The sequence below is a fragment of the Anastrepha obliqua genome, chromosome 5 (assembly GCF_027943255.1).
Source record: "Anastrepha obliqua isolate idAnaObli1 chromosome 5, idAnaObli1_1.0, whole genome shotgun sequence".
NCBI classification, from domain to species: Eukaryota; Metazoa; Arthropoda; class Insecta; order Diptera; family Tephritidae; genus Anastrepha; species Anastrepha obliqua.
Window position 1 is genome coordinate 84447151 of NC_072896.1, and position 20954 is coordinate 84468104.

The 20954-nt window shown below is 33.1% G+C and overlaps 2 protein-coding genes across 6 annotated transcripts in view; one reads left to right on the plus strand and one right to left on the minus strand.

Moving 5' to 3' along the window:
* The window catches only part of LOC129247832 (protein turtle), a 217497-nt gene that overhangs the window by 68994 nt on the left and 127549 nt on the right, over positions 1-20954 (minus strand). For 3 of the 5 annotated variants that reach the window (XM_054887162.1, XM_054887163.1, XM_054887160.1), the window contains exons 5-6: positions 12934-13204; positions 6897-7760 (exon numbers count right to left, since the gene is read on the minus strand). In XM_054887162.1, coding sequence (XP_054743137.1) covers positions 6897-7760; positions 12934-13204 — 1135 coding nt within the window. Of the gene's footprint in view, positions 1-4902; positions 4987-6896; positions 7761-12933; positions 13205-20954 lie in introns of all 5 variants that reach the window. The other 2 variants (XM_054887161.1, XM_054887164.1) reach the window with 1 other exon arrangement.
* Positions 9276-12797, plus strand: LOC129247833 (cAMP-dependent protein kinase catalytic subunit 2-like). The gene is made up of 6 exons (XM_054887165.1): positions 9276-9486; positions 9663-9826; positions 9888-10117; positions 10194-10359; positions 12099-12376; positions 12528-12797. Exons 1-6 carry the CDS (start codon positions 9390-9392, stop codon positions 12742-12744), a joined length of 1152 nt encoding a protein of 383 aa, XP_054743140.1. The 5' UTR covers positions 9276-9389; the 3' UTR covers positions 12745-12797.

The following is a 20954-nucleotide window of genomic DNA, read 5'->3' on the forward strand; positions in this document are numbered from 1 at the left end:
CTCATTCAATATTTTTATAAATTTGTTTAAAGGAAAATATGCTTAAATAATTTCCTTTTTTAATTTTATGTTTTATTTATTAAAAAAAAATAAAATAAAAAAAACATTAAAAAAAAATAATTTTTTTTCAAAATTTTTGAAAATGAAATATCATCGGCTACTTCTACATTTATGCAATTTTGTGTAAGGAAAACATATACTTAAACAATTTTTTTTAAGAATAAACAAATTGTTTTTTTATACTTTTTTTGAACTTTTATTTAATTTTTTCAAAAAACTAAATTTTTTTTTTTCAAAATTTTTGAAAATGAAATATTGGCTGCTCTTTCCTCACTTTTGCAGTTTTGTTTAAGAAAAAAATATATTTAAAAATATTTGTTTTTTTATTTTATTTTTTATAAATTTTTTTTTTAATTTTTGTTTTTCAAAATTTTTGGAAATGAAATATCGGCTGCTTTTGTAGTTTTGTTTAAGAAAAAAATACAATATTTAAAAAAATTTGCCTTTTTATTTTATTTTTTATAAATTTTTTTTTTTTAATTTTTTTCTAAATTTTTGGAAATAAAATATTGGCAGCTCTTTTTACACTTTTGCAATTTTGTATAAGGAAAAAATATACTTAAACACATTTTTTTAAGAATTAACAAAATTATTTTTAATATATTTTTCTAGAATTTTTTATTTAATTAAAAAATAAATTTTTTTAAAGTTTTTTTCAGAATTTTTGAAAATGAAACATCGGCTGCTCCTTTTACATTTTTGCAATTTTGTTTAAGGAAAAAATATACTTAAACAAATTTTTTTTTTAAGAATAAAAATTTTTTTTTTTAAGTATAATTTTTTTTAACTTTTTATTTAATTAAAAAAAGAATAAATTTTTTCTTTTTCAAAAATTTTTGGAAGTGAAATATCGGTTGCTCTTGCAATTTTGTTTAAGGAAAAAATATATAATATTTAAAATTTTTTTTTTAATTAAATAAAAAATCAATAAAAAATAAAATACAAGGCAAATTTGTTTAAATATATATATTTAAAAAAATTATTTTTCCAAAATATTTCAAAGTGAAATATCGGCTGCTCCTTTTACATTTTTGCGATTTTGTTTAAAGAAAAAATATACTTAAAAATTTGTTTAAGCATAAACACAATTTATTTCAAATATATTTTTCTTCAATTGTTTTTTAATTTTTAAAAAAATTAAATTTTTTTTTTCAAAATTTTTGAAAATGAAATATCGGCTGCTCCTTTTACAATTTTGGAATTTTTTTTAAGGAAAAAATATATGTATTATAATATTAAAAATTTTTTTTTCAAAATATTTGAAAATGAAATATCGGTTGCTCTTGCAGTTTTGTTTAAGGAAAAAAATATATATATTAATATTTAAAATTTTTTTTTAATTAAATAAAAAATAAATAAAAAAAAACATTTTTAAATATATTTATTTTTTCAAACTTTTTTTTCAAAATATTTGAAGATGAAATATCGGCTGGTCGTTCTACATTTTTGCAATTTTGTTTAAGGAAAAAATATACTTAAAAAATTTTGTTTTTTAATTATATGTTTTATTAATTTTTTATTTAATTTTTTTAAGAACAAATATACTTAAACAATTTTTTTTGTTTTGAGAATAAACATATTTTTTTTTTAAATATAATTTTCTTGAAGTATTTTTTTTTTAATATTTCACGAAACTTTTGACAAAATGTTTTTATTTCAAATGATTTTATTTCACTTTTGGAAAAATGCCCCCTTCAAATGTTTTCCTAGCAAGATTTAAAACTCTGAAAACACCAAAAGTACCACAAACATTTTTTTCCCCAATTTTTAACAAAAATTAAAACAAACCAAAGTGTATAAAAATGTTGAAAAACTTTATAGCAAAATTTTCAACATTGAGTAATAATCTAAAAAAAATTTTTTTTTTCAAGATTTTTGAAAATGAAATATCATCGGCCGCTCTTTTTACATTTGAAAAATGTTGACAAGAACCGAAGATATTTGATTTTAAAAACTTTATACCAAAATTTTCAACATTGAGTAATTCTCTAAATTATTATTATTTTTCTAAATTTCTTCTGTTTACTTTTTATTACACTACAGCCTATAAATGAACCAATTCTCAGAATAATAAAACGTCGAAAACACTTGGACCACTTAACATAGATGAACTCCTCGCTCAGGCTATGACTAGCCTCCGAGAGTATTTTACCCACAAAAATGCTTCTCATAAAAAAATTTGTGCTATTAGGAGGCGTCTTAAAACTGCAGGTACCAAGACAACAAGGCTCAGACCACAAATTATAAACAAAGATCGACACCAAAACAACCAACACAAATTGATTTTTCTTGAGGATCGCCCTTCTTCACTCAAAGCATGCCAAAAGGTAGGGGCTTAGCTTGGGAGACGAGCTACCCCATGAGGCGTATTTATCAAATTCTGCACCATTTTGGTGTCATTCTGACCTAAATTTGCCGAATAGTATTTCATTTCTTGCGTGAGTGTGGAAAAAATAGGCTGAAAAGGAGACTGTCTATTCTGGCTTCAAAGGTATACAACTGTGAAGTCTATTGCGCATAGATTCATTAACAGTGCATTACGCGCACATTCCTCGCTTTCTTTTAAATTGCTTGCAAAGGTAATAAACTTCGAAAAAGTGGAGCATAAACTGAGGGAGGGAAGTATTGAATTTTGAAAATATTCAGCAAAAATGGTCTTTTATTTAGTTCAAATTAATTTTTTTCCTTAATTAAATATTTATTCCACATACGGTATCACGCAGCCCAGGACGCAAGTGCGATCCATAATAAGTCAACCGCGATAATCTTAACTAACCTAAATTAACTTGAACAATGTTTTGAAACCAAATATGTGTGCAAGTGTCTCGAAAAAGTTTGAAAAGAGGATATCTCGAAGGAAAAAAATGTTTAGGAACACCCACCCACATAAAATGATTTTTTCTCATAACTTTGACATTTCGCTACGAATTTGCACGATAGTCCGCGTCAGTTCGTCCATAAGCGAATGGCTGCCCTGGGACTGCCAAAAATCATTGCGTATGAAATATTAAGGAAGGAGCTTACCCTTCATTCCTTCAAAATTCAAATAATGATGGTGGGGATGAAGCCCATTTTGCCGTTACTGGTCACCTAAAGGGGAGAAAAACATGAACAGCCACTTCACAGCTCTAAATTGACGCTGCAACAATGATCACCAGGCAGTGGTTTAATTGGACCATATTTTTTTGAGAATCGCCAAGGGCAAACAGTTTTCTTGAACGGGGTCTCTAATCGGCGCATGTCGAACGATTATTTTCTGCTTTCTTAATGAGAGAACAACCTTTCTATAGTACACACACACATGGTTTCAGCAAATTCGCGCCACGCCGCCGCACACGACTAGAGGGAGCAAGGAGATACTGCGTAGCAGCTTCTCTAACAAACTGGTAAGCCATTTCGGTGACCGACCCAGGTTGCCCGATTTTATCCCTATGCACTTCTTCCTTTGGGCGTACCTCACAAGTAAAGTCTATCAAAAAATCCTAGCGACCATCTGAGCACTATAAGAAAATATCATTTGCGAGATTAATGACATCCCGGCATCACTTCTCTAGCGACTGGCACGTACGTGAAGGGTTTTCCAATAAGAACTGTGCACGACAATATCCTTTTCATGAAGTTTTCCATAGCCGAATTACAAAGCGGCTGCCCTATGTCCTCGATAGCCTCACGAATTCCATCTTTGAGGTCTAAAGGTAGGCTGTCATCAAGTACTAATTATTTGAGTATCATATTTTTATGAAGATTAGTGAAAATTAAGGTTGTATGAAAGGTTGGCGCTGCTAGAACCCAGTTGTGCTCATTTTGAAGGCAAACTTCCTCGCAATCAAGGGAAACATTGATATCTGCATATGCGCCAGGTCTCGTTAAAGCATATAAATTTTCGCTAGAATTGTTAAATTTTTTAACATAAGAATAAACGGACGGACAGATAGCCATGTCTAGATATTTTTGTATTCATCTCGATCCAACTGGTACAAAATATAATAGTTATGTGAAGTAAGTTCTAATACCCTTGTGGACTAGTGCGCTCAGGTATAGTAAGTAAAATTGGTTACTGAGGTATTTGTGGTATCAACGGAGCCTTTGGTTATTGAGGTCTTTGAAGTCTCAGATGTCTCAAATCTCTAAAATTTGAGTTTAAATGCAAACAATTTAGATCAATTGAACATTTAGTTTTCAGGGTTGAAAGACTCAGTATGTTTTCTCGTAACATCAATTAAAATGCACTTTTATCCCCATTTCTGCTACTATTGAGAATCAAAGGTGGCTTGAGACTGCTGCTTATAATGAAATATGAACATATCTACTAATTCTGCTACGAGCTGCATTCGGCATTGAAATTCAAGTCTGACTGCAATATTCCCACTCGCTGCGAAGTTATGATACATTTTACGAGTATAGTTAACAAATTTACGAGTAGAAACTTATTCGCATATTGAACCCCCCAACAGCAGCTAGTGAACAATATTAGCTAAGTCCTCTTCCCTTAAGCTCATTCATTTATAAAGTTTTCTAAGGACTTTAGTGGTTTTTTTCTAATCAAACGCTTAACGTCTGTATGCAAAAAAAAAACCAAAAAACAAAAAAAAAAAAATTACGCGTAGTACTTAAAAATCCTATCAAAACACAAAATTTTAAAATTTTAGGAAATCAAAGGTTAAGAAAGAAATCAAAAAATTTTCTTTAAAAAAACAAATTCTACTTTTGAACAATGCTTCAAATTAAAGCGAAATTCTTACACTACTTTAATCGAATTCGCATTGCTCAAAGTAGCGGTAGTTTTCTTTTCTAATTTGGTTGACATTTTTTTTTGTTCATTCGGGAGGTGTGTTCGCTTACCAGCTTCGTCTGGCATTAGTTGGAAAATATGATCTGGCGGTTGTGTTGCAGCCTTGACATTACGTGGCGCTGCCGGGGCATCTTCTAAAGGCATTTGAATTTACAATTTTTCAATGAAATTCAAATGTCCATATTTTTTTAATTTGATTTGTTGTAGTTGTGAATGTTTAGCGATTCGAAATAATTCGTATTTTGGTATTTTTTTTTGTTGAAATTTTTTGTTGTTTTAGTTTAAGACGAAAGATGATGATAGAGTTATGAGTGGCACAAAAATTAATATTTTAATATTTATATAAATGTTGTTGTAGAAAGAGAGAAAAAGAGAGAAAATGCGAGAATTTTTATGTACCGTTAAGTAAAGTTTTACAGTTAGTAGTGCAAAGTTGGTGAATGGGCAGAGGTAGAGTGGGCGAAGCAGTAATATTTCACTCAATTTAATGAGCTGTTTGGGTAAACTTTGCAAATATTTTTAACAGCAAAATTTTAATCTATAAATATAATATTTGGAGTTATTTTAAATTATTTCTTAGAAAAAAAGTTTATTCAACAAAAAAGGCAAGTTTTAAAAATTTTATTAAAAAAATGTTTAAAAAATTATCAAAAAAATGAATTAAAATTTTTTTTTAATATTTTCAAAGCTTATTAACATTTTCTTGTTTTTTTAATATTTTTAAAACTTATCAAAAAAAAATTTTTTGTAATATTTTTAAAACTTATTATAATTTTTTTTTTAATATTTTTAAAACTTATTACAAATTTTTTTTTTTTAATATTTTTAAAAGTTATAAAAAAAATGTTTTTATATTTTTAAAACTAATTAAAATTTTTTAAAAATATTTTTAATACTTATTAAACATTTTTTTTTAATATTTTCAAAACTTATTAAACATTTTTTTTTTCAAATATTTTTAAAACTTACTAAACATTTTTTTTTAATATTTCTAAAACTTATTAAAAATTGTTTTTTTTAATATTTTTAAACTTATTAACATTTTTTTTTAATATTTTTAAAACTTATAAACAAAAATCTGTTTATATACTTAAAACTTATTAAACATTTTTTTTAAATTTTTAGAACTTATTAAATATTTTTTTTTAATATTTTTAAAACTTCTAAATTTTTTTTTTATATTCTTAAAAATTATTATTATTATTTTTTTAATGCTTCTAAAACTTTTGTTATCAAAGGTAAAGTGACGAAATTTCAATATTTTTAATATTTTTAAAACTTATTAAATATTTTTTTTAATGTTTTTAAAACTTATTACAAATTTTTTTTTTTAATATTTTTAAAACCTTAAAAAAAAAATCTTTTTTATATTTTTAAAACTTATTAAAATTTTTTTTAACATTTTTAATACTTATTAAACATTTTTTTTTTAATATTTTCAAAACTTATTAAACATTTTTTTTTTAATATTTTGAAAACTTATTAAAAAAATTCTTTGATTTTTTTAATATTTTTAAAACTTATAAACATTTTTTTTATTTTTAAAAATTATTAAAAAAAAAATTTTTTATTGTAGTAATGTGAAAGGGCTTCAAAATGTTTGTACAACTTTGAGAAGAAATTCGTAAAATTTTTCCGAGACAAAATTTTTTAACTGAAATTGCCAATTTTTGTAAAAATGTTGCTAAACAAAATAGGAATTAGGAAAAATTAATTCGAAAATTTTTATATAATTAGTTAGTTACGATTTTTGAAATAAGCAAAAATAACAAATTTTAAAAAAAGTTTATTTAAAACATTTTGTACTGAAACATTGCAGAAATTCTAATAAATACTATCACTTCTCAAAGTTTATACTAAAAATCCTTAACAAAGACGCTCTTGAAATTTTTTCACACACAAATTTCTCACTATTTCGTTTCACTTTTTCGCTTTACCTTCACTCTCATACCTCTGCCCACACATGATTTGCAAACTTTTCAAGGTGCATCTAAGGTATCAATAAGTAATTCGCAATAAGAAAACATTTGAAAGTTCAACTCACCCAATGTTCGCACCGTCATCACCTTGCTCATAAGTCCATCGCCAAGCACATTTCGACCGACCACCTGAAACTCGTATGTAGTGCCCGAGGCCAGGCCGTTGATGGTGACCTGTGTGCTGCCCGACGGTGTCACCGAAATCGTCTGCCAGTCAGCGGCGCCCGCCTCGCGATACCAAATCGTATAGTCTTGTTTATACTCGGAGCCACCGCTGTAGCCAGGCATCCATTGCAGCGTAATCGAAGACTCAGTCGCTTTGCCGGTGATGTTGTATGGCGCATGCGGCTGTGTACCCTCGATAACTAATTGCGTCACCGACATCAGTGTGGCCACCTCATTCGATACGACACACTGATAGTAGCCAAAATCTTCACCACGTAAATTTTCGATTGTAATATTGCCACCGGACACTTTAACGCGCGTACGTTGCGATTCGGTTAGGTCGCCGCCATCTTGACGTTGCCATTTGATGGTCGGTCGTTGTGTGCCTTCCGCTTCGATGGCATCGCAATGCATTTCGACGCTGTCGCCTACCTTGCGCTGATACAGCGACTCTGGTTCGACGGTGAAAGTGGGCGGTTTGCGTACCAACACCTCCATGGGACCGGACGAGCCCTGGGTGCCTTGCGCATTGTACGGTGTGCAAGTGTAGCGGCCCTGATGATCCTCGTTGACACGCGTGAAGAGCAATGAACCGTTTGCCATGACGACGATATCTTTCATCTGATACGGTTCGAGGAGGCGTTTGTCTTTGGTCCATGTGACATATTGTAATGTGGGATTCGATTTGATGTAGCATTGAACGACGCCCGCCAAACGGAAGGGAAGATACTGTACAGTGGGTGTAAAGGTCACTTTGGCAGGATCTAAGAAAAAAGAAAATTAATATTATATTAGAGAATAATTAAAATTTCCACTAAATTTCTAAAGCAAATTTTGATTTTATGGGCAAACTGATAGAACAGCCATAATTTTTGGGATACCCAAAGTAGCGACGTCTCGATACCATTATGAGATCTCCAACAGGAAGATATCTACAGCCGACCAGAGCTGTTGATGTAATGGTGGGACTTAGGTTGGCGGACGGCCCCAGACTGTAAAACAAAAGAGCATCCAGCGGCCATAATCGTCTAGCTGCCAAAACCCGTAGATTTACAGAGAAAGTCCTCAAGAGCCTCCTTAACTGAAAGATCTCCACCTCTTCTGCAATGGGGGCTAAATGATACACCTAGCTTTTCCGCGTGTGTGTGCCTATCGTCCAATGACTGGTAAACACAGCTAAGAGTTTGGAAATTGAATGGCGAGGAGTCTCCAGGACTTTCTGAGACCTCCCCTTCTTTTGTACTGGGGCTAAGGGTTGTCGAAATAGCACTTGCATGCCTGCAGATAAATTGGCTGATTTAGAGAAAACCCCAGCTCCGACTCCATCTATCTATACCGTCTCAGAGCCGTCAGTTAAGACAGAGGGGCTAGCTGCGGTGCCGATTTTTGATCTTGATCCAATCCGGTCTATTTGAAAAGAAGTCCGAATTTCGGAGAAATACGGTGTTAACTGCCAAAAAATGCTACCATGTCCCTTGCGAGATTGCCTACAGAGGCCAATCTCCTTTAACATGATTGCACTTTGAGCTCCGATGGAAATAACGTAGTAGTCGATGGGAAGTAAGTGCAAAACGACATTCAGGGCAGCACTGTGGCAAGTTTTAAATGCTGCGATGATGCCAGTACAAGCAATCCTTTGCACGCTCTTCAGTTTAATGATATTATAGCGCTTCCGAAGCGCTTGCCACCAAAACAGGCATAACACACTTTAAAAATGCCAAAACCATTACGTTCTACATCCAAAAAACGAGTTGCTTGGGTCCCAATTTTTTGTCTTATAGATTTGCAGGAATAGAAGGCTATATTGGCCTTCTTTACCAATTTTCAATGTGTAGCTTCCAATGGAGTTTGGAGTCAAATATCACTCCACGATACCTAACCTCCCATGAAAGTAGGAGAACGTGGTTGTTTAATTTGGGAAGTCTAAAGTGTGAAGGTTGATATTTTCTGGTAAATAGCACCAGCTCCGTTTTGTCAGAGTTTACTTGAAGGCCGCAAGTGGCAGCCCAGCCACTGGGCTCCATATGAAAGGTGCCGATAAGTGCTGGGCGAGCGAAATGCTAACCAAAGCAAAAAAGGAACAAAGTGTTGTATTTTTACAGGCGACGCCTATTTATAAGTGCGAATGCCCTGTATTTATTTGCTCAAATTACTGCCAATCAATACAGTTAACAATACTTTTTCCACTTACATGGGAATTTATTTTCCCTTTGGAATTTAGACATTTCATATTCAACTTTTGAATTTTTACTTTCAGTTACAATTCACGTTTCGTTTTTTTCCAGACAATTTGAATTGTATTGATTTGCTTGAGAAGCCGCACTCTATTGATTGTTGTAAGCCTTTAAATATAAAACGCACGTTTGCGGTAATTAAAAAAGTCCTCATCAAAAATGGCCCATCAAATGGAATTGGTGCCCATGGATAGATCCAATTTGGATGTCAGTGAGGGTGAATTGAAAACAATCGCTGTGGAAAAGGCTAACAGAGGTAGGAAGGTGCAACCAAGGAATTGTGACTAACTGTTTTAAACAGTTGTAGGTAGCTATGTCTGTATGTATTTATTTAATTGCGTTTTGAAATAAAGTCAATGAAAATATGTCGTACGAATTTCCATGTAATTAAGACTTTATCGTAATTAAAAAATTATCTTTACGAGACTGCAGCCATAAACACCAGATTCAGTGGAAAAGTTGACTACGATATGTTGCTAGTCGTCTTTAAGGAGAACTTCCGCAAAAAGTGGGACAAAATGCAACCGTCGCCAGACACAGGCATGCAAGGCTTTGATGAATTGGCCGTCATTGGCGCTGGCTCGTTTGGCAGAGTGGTGCGTGCAAACACATATATAAATAAGTATTTGTGTATTAATAATTGAGTATTTTGCTTAGAAATTGGTGCGCGAGAAATCGACGGGCAATTACTATGCTGCCAAATTCGTGTTGAAGGAAATGATCGTTAAGACGAAGCAAGTGCCGCACATATTCAATGAGAAACGGGTGCTGCTCAGCATCGATTTTCCCTATGTGGTTATGATGGATTTCTCGCGAAAGGATTTCGATAGTTTAATCTTTGGCTTACCATTCATAAATGGCGGCGAGCTCTTCACCTATCATCGCAAGTATATAAAGAAACGGATTGAGCGTTTTGAATAGTTTGAATTGGCACCAGTTTAATATTTGATTTCCTTCAACTAGAGTGCGCAAATTTTCGGAAAAGCAAGCACGTTTTTACTCCGCACAAGTGCTGCTCGCTTTGGAATACCTGCACAATTTGCAGTTGCTGTATCGCGATTTGAAGCCAGAGAATATATTAATCGATAAAAAGGGTTATCTGAAAATAACGGATTTTGGATTTACAAAGGTATGTACAAGTAAGTCGATTTGTTTACTTGTGTAACTCTTAAACTCTGAAACGGATGAGCCGAATTTGACGAGAATTTCAGTGTAGTTAAAATGATTTTCTTGGCAAGTTATAGGCTACATTTTTTTCGTAGGTATTCAGTTTTGTCCATCTGCAGCCTCACTCAGCCTGCCAAGCTCGCTTGTGGGTTTGAGTAACCCGTTTGCTAACCGTGACTTTGATGGCTGCGGAAAGGAGTGACAGAACGCGATCCGGGCTGAGAAAGTTAGGCTCAGAGCGTATTCTGGCTAAAGAGTCAGAGATGTCGCTACCCGCGCGACCCACGTGTCCCGGGACCCATGTTAGCATCAGGCTATTATGCCTACCGACATAGTTCAGCCTGGTTTAAAGGGCTTAACTACCTTTGAAGTGGTTGGGGGCTGTCTAAGGCCATGAGCACAACTTGGATCTGTCTTGTAGATATTACTCTCCAGGTTCCTAATAGTATCGTGACTATTTCTCTCACTCGCCGGACTGCCACTTGTGGTTTCAGAGTCTACTCTGGAGTCAACGGTGTTGGTACTTTTTCCGAGAGAATGTGAACCTCCATACTTTAGGCTTCCCAGTCTTAACAACCCGCTTTCAACGGAAGTTAGGTATCCTGGAGTGATACCTGACTTCAAACCCGGATCCGCAAACTGGAGTTTAAGGGTCGTGCGAGGGAAATCTTTCAAGGTAGGCAGGATTGGAACGAGAAGAAAATGTGTACCGATGTTGGTAGTCTGCCTTTATTGACGGTTCCAATATGGAATTGGTAGTCAAAGCAGGGGTTTTCCCCAAATCAGCCAATTTATCTATTATCTTAAAATTGCCGAATGCTGCTGATGTTTTTCAGGCAGAAGTCTTTGCGATCTTGAAGGCATGGAAAATGTTCAGGGAACGTGGAAGCGAGAGAGATATTAATATTTTTTTCCGATAGTCAAAGCCGCGATTTAGACTCTGAAGACGCCATGGGGCAGAACCAAACTATATAGTTTCTGTAAGGGGAAGACAGGACATAGGAAAAGAGAGGGACATAGAGAAAAATGAAATTGCTGATAAGCTTGCCAGGAAGGGGACTTAATTGGACTTAGAGGTCTCCTACCCGGTCATTGACATCCTCCTTGATTGTTGTTACAACATTACAACAACATAACTTACTTCTCGGGAAGGCGCAGAAGAGTTGAAGCTCTTCATGTGCTATTTCGGAAACCCTTTGCCCTCAGTAGAATAAGCGCAGTACGCAAAAAGTCCTGGAGATTCTACGAAATTCAATTTCCAAACTTTAAGCTGTGTTTGAGGGTCGTTAGACAATCGGCCTACAGGCAGAAAAGCTGGGTTTAATATTTAATCCCCATTTCACACGCTGGGATCTTTCAGGGTAGGAGACTATTGAGCACCTTCTCTGTGAGAGATGAACCAAACTAGAGTATGTGCGAACTGTTAAGAGAAATGAGTAATAGAACGACTAGAGAATTCTGTGGGAAACTCAGATGCGTCTGGGTCTTGCTTAACCATTCTTTTTTGTTTTGGGTTTTAAAATATGGGAAACACAATTTTGTGTTTTTTTTACTTTTTTAATTAGTTCTGTGTACTATTCGAGTCTTCGTTATTATTTTCTTGCACGCGTTTGATAAAATATATATTAGGCTCTTCGAAGCATATGGAAATGCGCTCTGAACAATGCAAAATGCCTGAAATTCTTTTTTTTTTTGGCGAAGCTTGTGGAGACCCGAACTATGACTTTGTGCGGCACACCTGAGTACTTGGCACCCGAATTGATCAAGTCAAAACCCTACTCGACCAGCGTCGATTGGTGGGCCTTCGGAGTTTTGGTTTATGAATTTGTCGCTGGTAATTCACCATTTGCCATATATAATCGGGAAGTTATGATGATGTATAGCAAAATTTGTGATGCCGCTTACAAAATACCCGCCGCATTTCCACCAGCGCTAAAGGATTTGGTACAAAGACTATTGGTGGTTGATGCTTCAAAGAGGTGAGTTTCATGACGGTTCATGACTTTTAAGCTATTTTTAAATATATTTATTTATTATAATATATTAATTTAATTTAATTAATTTATTTATTATAATATATCAAAAATATAAATAAAAAGTTTGTATGCATGTTTGTGTTATTGCCAACAGACTCGGCTGCTTGTCGAATGCTCAAAAAGATATAAAAAATCACGAGTGGTTTAAGGGTGTCGATTGGTATGGCCTTTTGAATCAGCAAATAGTACCACCTTATGTGCCACTCATCACAAATATGGAAGATCTTTCGAATTTCGACAAATTCCCTGAGGAAAAAAAGATGACTAAATCTAAAACAAATAAATATCCTGATGTATTTGCCGAGTTTTAAGTCGTAAATAAATCGTTTTATAAATTCATTACAACAAAAAAATTGTTCACAAATTGGCAGTAGAATAAAAAATAAAATGAAATGTAAATACAAATCAAAATAGAAGCGCTAAAAGTTTGCATTTATTCAATTATCATTTCATTTTATTAGCATATATTTGTATGTGTATATGTGCGCATATGTACTTACATTCAACATTTAAATAAGCCGAAGCACTCTGTGGATCTCCAATGCCATTCGTCACCTCGCATAAATATTGACCGGAATCATCTGCGCTAACGGGATTTATAATTAGCGAACCATCTTTGCGTATTGTGACACGCGTCTCCAATGAGGCCACCTCCCGTACGGGAGAGCCCTCGCGAAACCATCTAACGGTGACATTACCGGGCATTGCTTTCGCTTCGCACGAGAATATCACCTTTTCGCCCTCGAGTTTGGTTTGATTAGTGGGCGGCACCTATGGCAGAGGACGAACGAAGTATGCAGTGTCCAGAGAAAGAAGCGAAAGTGAGAGAGAGAAAAATGTATAATAAAGAAGTGATTAGAATTTGTTTTTGCTTTTAATTATTTTTGCAAAGCATATGTGTATGCTTGGTTTGAGGTTTAGGTGTAAAAACATTTAAATTGTATTATTTCGAACTCTTTCAAATGTAGCACTACGAAGGGGAGTAATAAAATTTAAATTTAACTAATTTGACTTATAACGCTTTCATAGTAAAGTATTTCGCTATTTGCATTCATAATTTTTTTTTGTTTTTGGTACTTACTTAATTATAAAATTCTTTTCATGAGCTCACAAAATAAAAATACGAAAACTAAATATTTGGAGGCCATTAAAACAGTTTAAGTTAATTTTTTCAAATACTTAAAAATACAAAGCTCAATATAATCCTATGGGCATCGTAGTATTTTGCAATTATTTTAAAAGCTATGATTAACAGTTTTAAATAAAAATTAAGCAATTTTGTATTTTAGAAGTCATGTTGAGAAACTCTCGGTTCATAACCTGAAAGCGCAAGAAGTTATCGCCTGACTGGTAGGAATACCGCCTTCAACTATTAGTAGAGATTTTACACAACTTCACCTGGTCAGTGTGAAAGTATTTTGTGAAAAAAAAATGCAGTGACTTGATCGCTTACAAAGCCCGCTTAAAGAGATTTACGAATCTCGAAAACAAAAAAAAAATAAAATAAATCAGGTATTAAGCAAAAAATTTTATTTGTGTATTACGAGACATTTGAAAACGCAGATGGGGCAAAAAAGTTGCACCCCTAAAATCCATAATTCAATAAAAGAAGGTTTGCTCAGTAAGCAGAAGAGGCTTAGCAAAGCATAGTACCAGTTTACAGAGTATTTCTAAAAACACGAAGATGATATTCAAAAGTTCCAACGCTACACTATTCGGCATGCGGCAGCTACTGGGAAAAGGCTTTTGCGCGTTCGGAGCTCGAAAATGCCAGCGCCGACGACAACAAGCAAATTTCGCGATCGGTTTAAAATTTAAAAATTAATTCGCAAAACATAATTCTGGAGTAAGAAAAAGAATTTTTTGTTTTACTATCAGTCTTGGCAGTTTCACATTCAATTTTACATTGAAGTAATAACTTAAATTAATTTTTAAGCTGTTTGCAGTTTGTTTCCTTAAAAGAATACATTTTTGCTACCATTTCTACCAAAAAGGATTTAATTTTTTCCACCTCTTCACATTCTTGAATACAACCTTTCGTAAGGGAATGTCAAAAATGTATCTGTAAAAGGCGCAATCAGGGACTAGCGAGTACATACCCAGCACTCTCCGTTGAACTGTCATCTCTAACTCCTTTAAGAAAACCTATTACATGGCGTTTAAAAATCTATTACGCAAAGACTCATTGCCAAGTTTAGATAATTTATTTGTTTATATGAAAATATAGTTCATTCAATTTCAATGAGCAAGTGAAAATTATAAAAAAAAATATATATAAAAAAATTCATCAAAACTTCACACATTTTAATCAAAATATTTCGAAAAGTTTTTAATATGCAGTTTTATACCCCATTGAATTTTTTGTTGCAAATAAAATTGCAAGTTTGAAATGGCTCAATAATCGCGTTGATTTCTGATAATTTTTTCTGCTGACGGCGTTGGGTGTTATCTTTCATACACAGAAAATTTCAAGCTTAAGTTATATGGCGAAATAGCATAGACGCTAGCGTAGTAATTAAGTGCTTCCTGCCTTAGAGTTAATCTAATCTGATATTAAGCCATACAAATTGCATGAATTCGATTTATGAAGTCTTTTCGTGCGTCGCATTTCCATTAAAAAATTTCATTCTCACTGTTCACGTCCCTCTCTTACAAAACGAAATATTACTGTCGCTCATGCTCACGAAAATATTGGATTCCGTTATGTACATTCGCATTTACATGCACTGTCCAATCACATTTATGATCTCGAGCGCAGCTTTGCGGAACAACTGCAGACGCAGCCGCAATCGCTGCCAACGATAACGCCATCGTCAGCATTGTTTTTGCTATAGAGATATATTCACTACACTTTTACTCTCTTCGCTCACACTTTCGTCGCTCAACAGTATAACATAAGCAATATGGGAGGATTACGCCACCTTTTCTCTTTTATTTACATGAGGATATAAAACGCAAGACAACTATCGCTGATACCCATTTTATCTTTAAGTGCTTAACACGAAGTATATGCCTAATGCTCCCAGTGTCCGCGCTCTAAGAGAATTCAATGAGATCCCGAGTTCTATTCCGCTTCACTTTTTGGGGCCAAGGAAGGAATTTTATGAATTTCTAAACTATTTTAATTTTATTTATTTGGGGTCTGTAAAAAATATTCTTATGTTTGAGGCTTGAAATAAATGAAATATGCCAAAGTGCCTTGTAATTTTACTGGAAAAATTTACAGAAGAAGTAGGTTGCTTAAAACAGTTTGAAACAACTTCTCAGCAAGACAGTTCTCTGAAATGCGGTGTTTTCTTCCATGTATGATAAAAAAAATTTCGAGTAGTCTTTATGTGGAAAAAATGCACAAGGCATCCCCAGCACAAAAAAAAAAAAATTGTTAGAAACCTAATTTCACAAAGATCTACTTGAAACTTGCATTTCAATGGCGTACTTGAATTTTTTTCCTAATTTGGAGTTAATTTTTCTAAAATTCTGGTTAAAAATCGTGAAATCTTGATGAGAATTTGTTGAATTTTTTCCTAATTTGGGGATAATTTTCCAAAAATTCCGGTTAAATTTTCTAGTGAAATTTTGATCCAAATTTTTGGTTTTTTCCCCTTATTTTTTCTAAACTTTTCTAAAACTTTTAATTAAAAATTGTCAAAGTTTGAAGGAATTTTTTTTCGTAATTTAAAGATAGTTCGAAATTTGAGTATTTATAGTTTTTGTAAGAGAACGAATTATATTTTGATAAAAAAAAAATGATTACATTTAAATAGAAAAATTATTAAACAAACAAAAACAAAAATGTAGCAAATTGTCATCGTGGAAAATATAGTTATTTAATGCAGTGTTTAAAAGTCGAAGTATAAGCTGAGAATTTACGTAGGACAGCTTTGAGAGCTTTATTCTCTCCTTTCAAGAAAAAAACATTGTTTTCAAATATACCTCTAAACTAATCTAAGAACGGTTTGAATGAGCGAAAGATTAAATCCAAAATACAGGTTTTTGCTGCCTATGTCTTTGTTCACGGCGATGTATTTTAGTAAATAAATTATTCCACCTTAACTTAATGGTAAATTTTACTAAAATAATCTGCCTTCAATATTTCTTGCCAACTAATGCATATTAAAGCTGTGCTTCACTACCTGTCACATTTTTAGTTACGAATTTAGGCACATTTTAAGCGCTACACAGCTTTGGTTAAAAACTTCATAAAATGTCATATTTTCCACTGCATTTATCACCACTAATGAAATCAATCAGGTTCCAACCACAAATACCCACAACGAGCGCTTCACTTAGCTTCACTTTCTGATCACCAACGCGTTGCATATAATTAAATTAGTTACGGTTTTGCATGAAAATGCATTAAACACTGTTAGTGGAGTGTCTGGAGCGTTAAAAACGTTAAAACCTAGGATGTCTTAGGGACTAGATGAAATTAAATTATCTCTGCGAAAATGTGTTGTGAATAACATAAATAATAATCTCTACCTATTTAAAAGTTGTGCATTTGATTTTTAAATAGCAAAAATTTATGATTGCAATAACTTATGTGCTATAATGCAAATAACGTTGTAGAATTTATTGTTTTTGTAACAGAAGTGGAAGCAAATGAAAAAATAAATAGATTATGGATAATTAAATGTTAAAAAAAATATATTATGTAAACTATTCGTTTATTTAAATAATTAGCATACAAAAAAAATAAAAAATTGTTTTCTGTTATTATAGCATAAAAGTAAAATCGAATTAATTATTAAAAACAAAAAAATTATGACTATTTAAAAGAAAAAAATGAATTAACAAAAAAATTTGTCTATTGAAACATTTACATTTTTTCAAATATCATCTTTAATTTCACTGATGTTAATTATAGGCGCTACATTTAGACAGCTGTCGTCGTGGCACTGTAGGCATGCTACACTGCAGTATAATCCACTTTTTCGGCATCCGCATGCAGCTCCACATCCTTTTTTGCAATTGCAAAATAACATTTTTAATAAATTTTCCGGAGCAGGTAATTGATTCGTAAATATTGGATGATAGGTATTATTGGAATAGTTCCATCCCCAATTTTCGATGATTAAATCATTCCCTAACCACATCTGGATTTGTAGGTAAACCCGTTTTAAGTGTTTAAATGCTGCATCAGATGTGGGAGGTAACGAAGATAAAAGAACACTTGTGTCTTTGCCAGTTGCTTTGATGAAGGAATTGAACCTGAATGTATTCAAATCTGCCATTTTTGCCGAAGCACCATACAGTCCCAAAATACATGTAATACCAGCTTGAAATATATTATTTGCATCTTCATGTACATTTTTAAATACTGCTGCTGAGTCATGTAGATCATTCCGCTTCTCAAAATTTTTGATAAACTTAATTTTTCCTTTGTTGTAAAACGCCGAAGTAGTATCACAGCCCGTGAAAGCATGTAAAAATAGAACATGTTCTTTACATGCTGGTAGAGATTTTTCTAAACTTTTCGATGAAAATATTTGTTGGTTAACTTTGCCTCGGGATGGTTTTAAAAAATATATTTCACGATCAGTAGGCGCCAATGCCGTTAACACAACCAAGACGTCAATGTCTTCAGAAATTACAACAATATTTTATCTTGAGCGATTTTTAACGGCATATTTTCATCAAATTCAATATATGTACTTATATTTTTTAGTGCGCGACGATTCCTTTCAGCAGATTTAATACCGTCCTTCTTATATCCATCAAATACCACGTATGCGTTATTATAATTATTCCTCAAATATCTTACGTAATGTTCGCATATCATTTTGAATGTTTCATTTAATTGCCATTTGCAACGATACATGCCTCCATCAATAACATAATGAACATTTTCTAAGCTTTTCAAATTAATCTGAATTTCTGGGAATAATTCGTAGAAAGTTGATTTTTTTGTCTTTCGCATTTGGCCATCTTCAAACAGAGCAAGTGGATATGGTGCCAGTTCATAATTCATATAAGTTTTTAGTTCATCATCTGTTTTTTTCAACACACAAATACGTTGAAACAGCAACAATGGATCAACAGGAATAACATTGTTATGAAATTTTATTTTATTATTTTTAGCCAATAGAGAATTTATTTTATCTTTCCTTAAAAAATTCAATTCGCGTACATTTTTCCCTTCGATTTTCTTCATAACTTTTAAACCGTCTTCAAAAGCATTGTAACAATTTATACTTTTATCACCGGTAATTCCAGTGGCAATTGACATAATTGCATCTGTATCAGGAAAAGGACTGTGTTCTTTGAAAAAGTCTACCAATCTTTTTACATCGATACCATCCCTTTCTATTCTAGCATCTGTAGAGTCACTGTGTTGATGACTTTTATTGAAAGATATGTCACAAAAATTTTCTATGCTTTGAATAATACCTTTACTATAAATAACTCCTCTGATCCATTTATAAACTACACTTTCAGTGGCACCTCGTTTAAAAGGACCCCCTTCGACGCTCATTCCTTTCATTAAAGTCTGCTCAATAGTCTGATCACTTGCAATACCAGAAAAAAAAAATATCTGATCGCCTAGATGTGATATATACTGTTGTATATTTTTCGAACTCTGCTGGATCCATTATATACTGTAATTCCTTCATATCTTGCAGATAAATTTGTGCAGCCTTCGCATAGGGAAAATGTCCTGATGCGTGGAATAGTGGAATCATCAGCTCAATACTATGTAGATGTAAATTCCAATCCCCCATACGGTCGGCAGCAATGAAGTCTTTCAATATTGTTACCATTCGAAAATACGTAATCCATAGTTTTGATGTTTTATTTTTATTTTCAAGCTCAACTAACTTATCTTCAAAAATTCTACTTAGCATTTGAAATCCTTGGTTTTCTGTAATTTCATTGTAATTGAACATTTCAAAAAACATCGATATTTGTTCGTCATTCAATACATTTAAAAAATCCGCATTATTCTCCTTAAGATCTTCAAAAATTAATTGTGCTAAAGCTTGCTGCAATAAGGTATGAGCACGTACTGCTCTAGCATAGGCACGTCCTGACGTTATGTGATCAATCGTATTTTCTGCATAAATGGTAGAAAGAACTTCTTTTATCCCACTTCCAGCCATAATATAGCCAATAGATCCCATGTAAAACATTAGAGTATGAAACGAGCCTAATCTGACTACAACTAATATTTCATCTGATAAAAACACAGCAGAAGCTGCCGTTCCCCTCTTCCACTCGGTAAAAAAACAATTGTTCGTGAAACTGGCGTCAGAAATATGCGAGGTTTTCAAGTTGCTCCGATAACTAAACACTTTTGCAAAATTTTGGAAGTTTTAAATAAAATCCCAAAATTTTCACTATTACGTATTCACAACATCCGCTCAACACGTGTCACTTATAACTGATTTAGCCAGAACAAATTCATAGTACGTCGCAGCTGCCGTTCCCCTCTTCAAGTTTGACTACCTGCTCAAGGTCTCTTCGACCCGTCAAATAAAATGGAACGTTGGGAAGATGTTTGTCTTTATCTATTTAAGTAAAATTTAACGTAGAACTAAAAAAAAAAATTTTTCCAACTCAATATTATGCTCCAATATATTAATTTTTCATATTTTTTTGTTTAAACAATGAAAAAATTAATTGCACAATATAATATTGGTAGAAGTTACAATTTAGAGCATACAAAAGAAAATCCTGTTGGTTACATGGCAATTCATTCAGTCCCTACGAGATCCGAGGTCAAAACCCCTGGGCACTCCACTATGTCGCATGCATCCATACACAGATAAACACCTACTCATATGTTAGAACATAAATATAACCAATATGAGAGCTTAAACCTCATAGTGATGGTGCATTGCTCGCTCTCAGCAATAATCAGTATTTATTCCAGCCCACACTAGCTCTCCTTGCATTACATGCATACATACATACCATACTGCATGTTGTTGCTAAATATAATTACCACTACAGATCATATATGCATATGCATGTGCAGCTGTATGTAGGTGAGAGTTCATTAGCGAAATTCACTGTTCGTTAGTGATTTTTGGTAGTGCCCAAGGCAGCTCTCTGTGGTCTCTAGTGAAATTAGTAGTGCGTTTTTATTCTAATGCGTTGACGTGCATGTGTTGTTGGTCTAGTTTTACATTGAAAAACCGCACTTGCTAGTGGCGACGTATGCAAGGCGTCACTCAACGCATCAAAATTGCATAGGTGTACAATTTGCATGCAAGAGTTTGGGTTTTTGAGTAGACTTTTATCGACTGACCGCTGCTCACATTTAGAAATCATAAAATCTGTGCCCACAAGGAATAACAACTCAACTCTATTTCGGCAAGTGCACAACAGAGCAATTTTAAATTTTGAGTCATGGCCTACATTCAAGGAATTCTGATTAAGCAAATATTTGTATGCTCGGTGTAGGGAATTTTATAAAATTTTAATTTGCCTGAATTGCCATAATGAAAGAAAATAAACAATTAACTTAGGAGAATTGAGCAATGCAAACAATGAGCTTTTTCTCCTTTTTTTGTGCTTT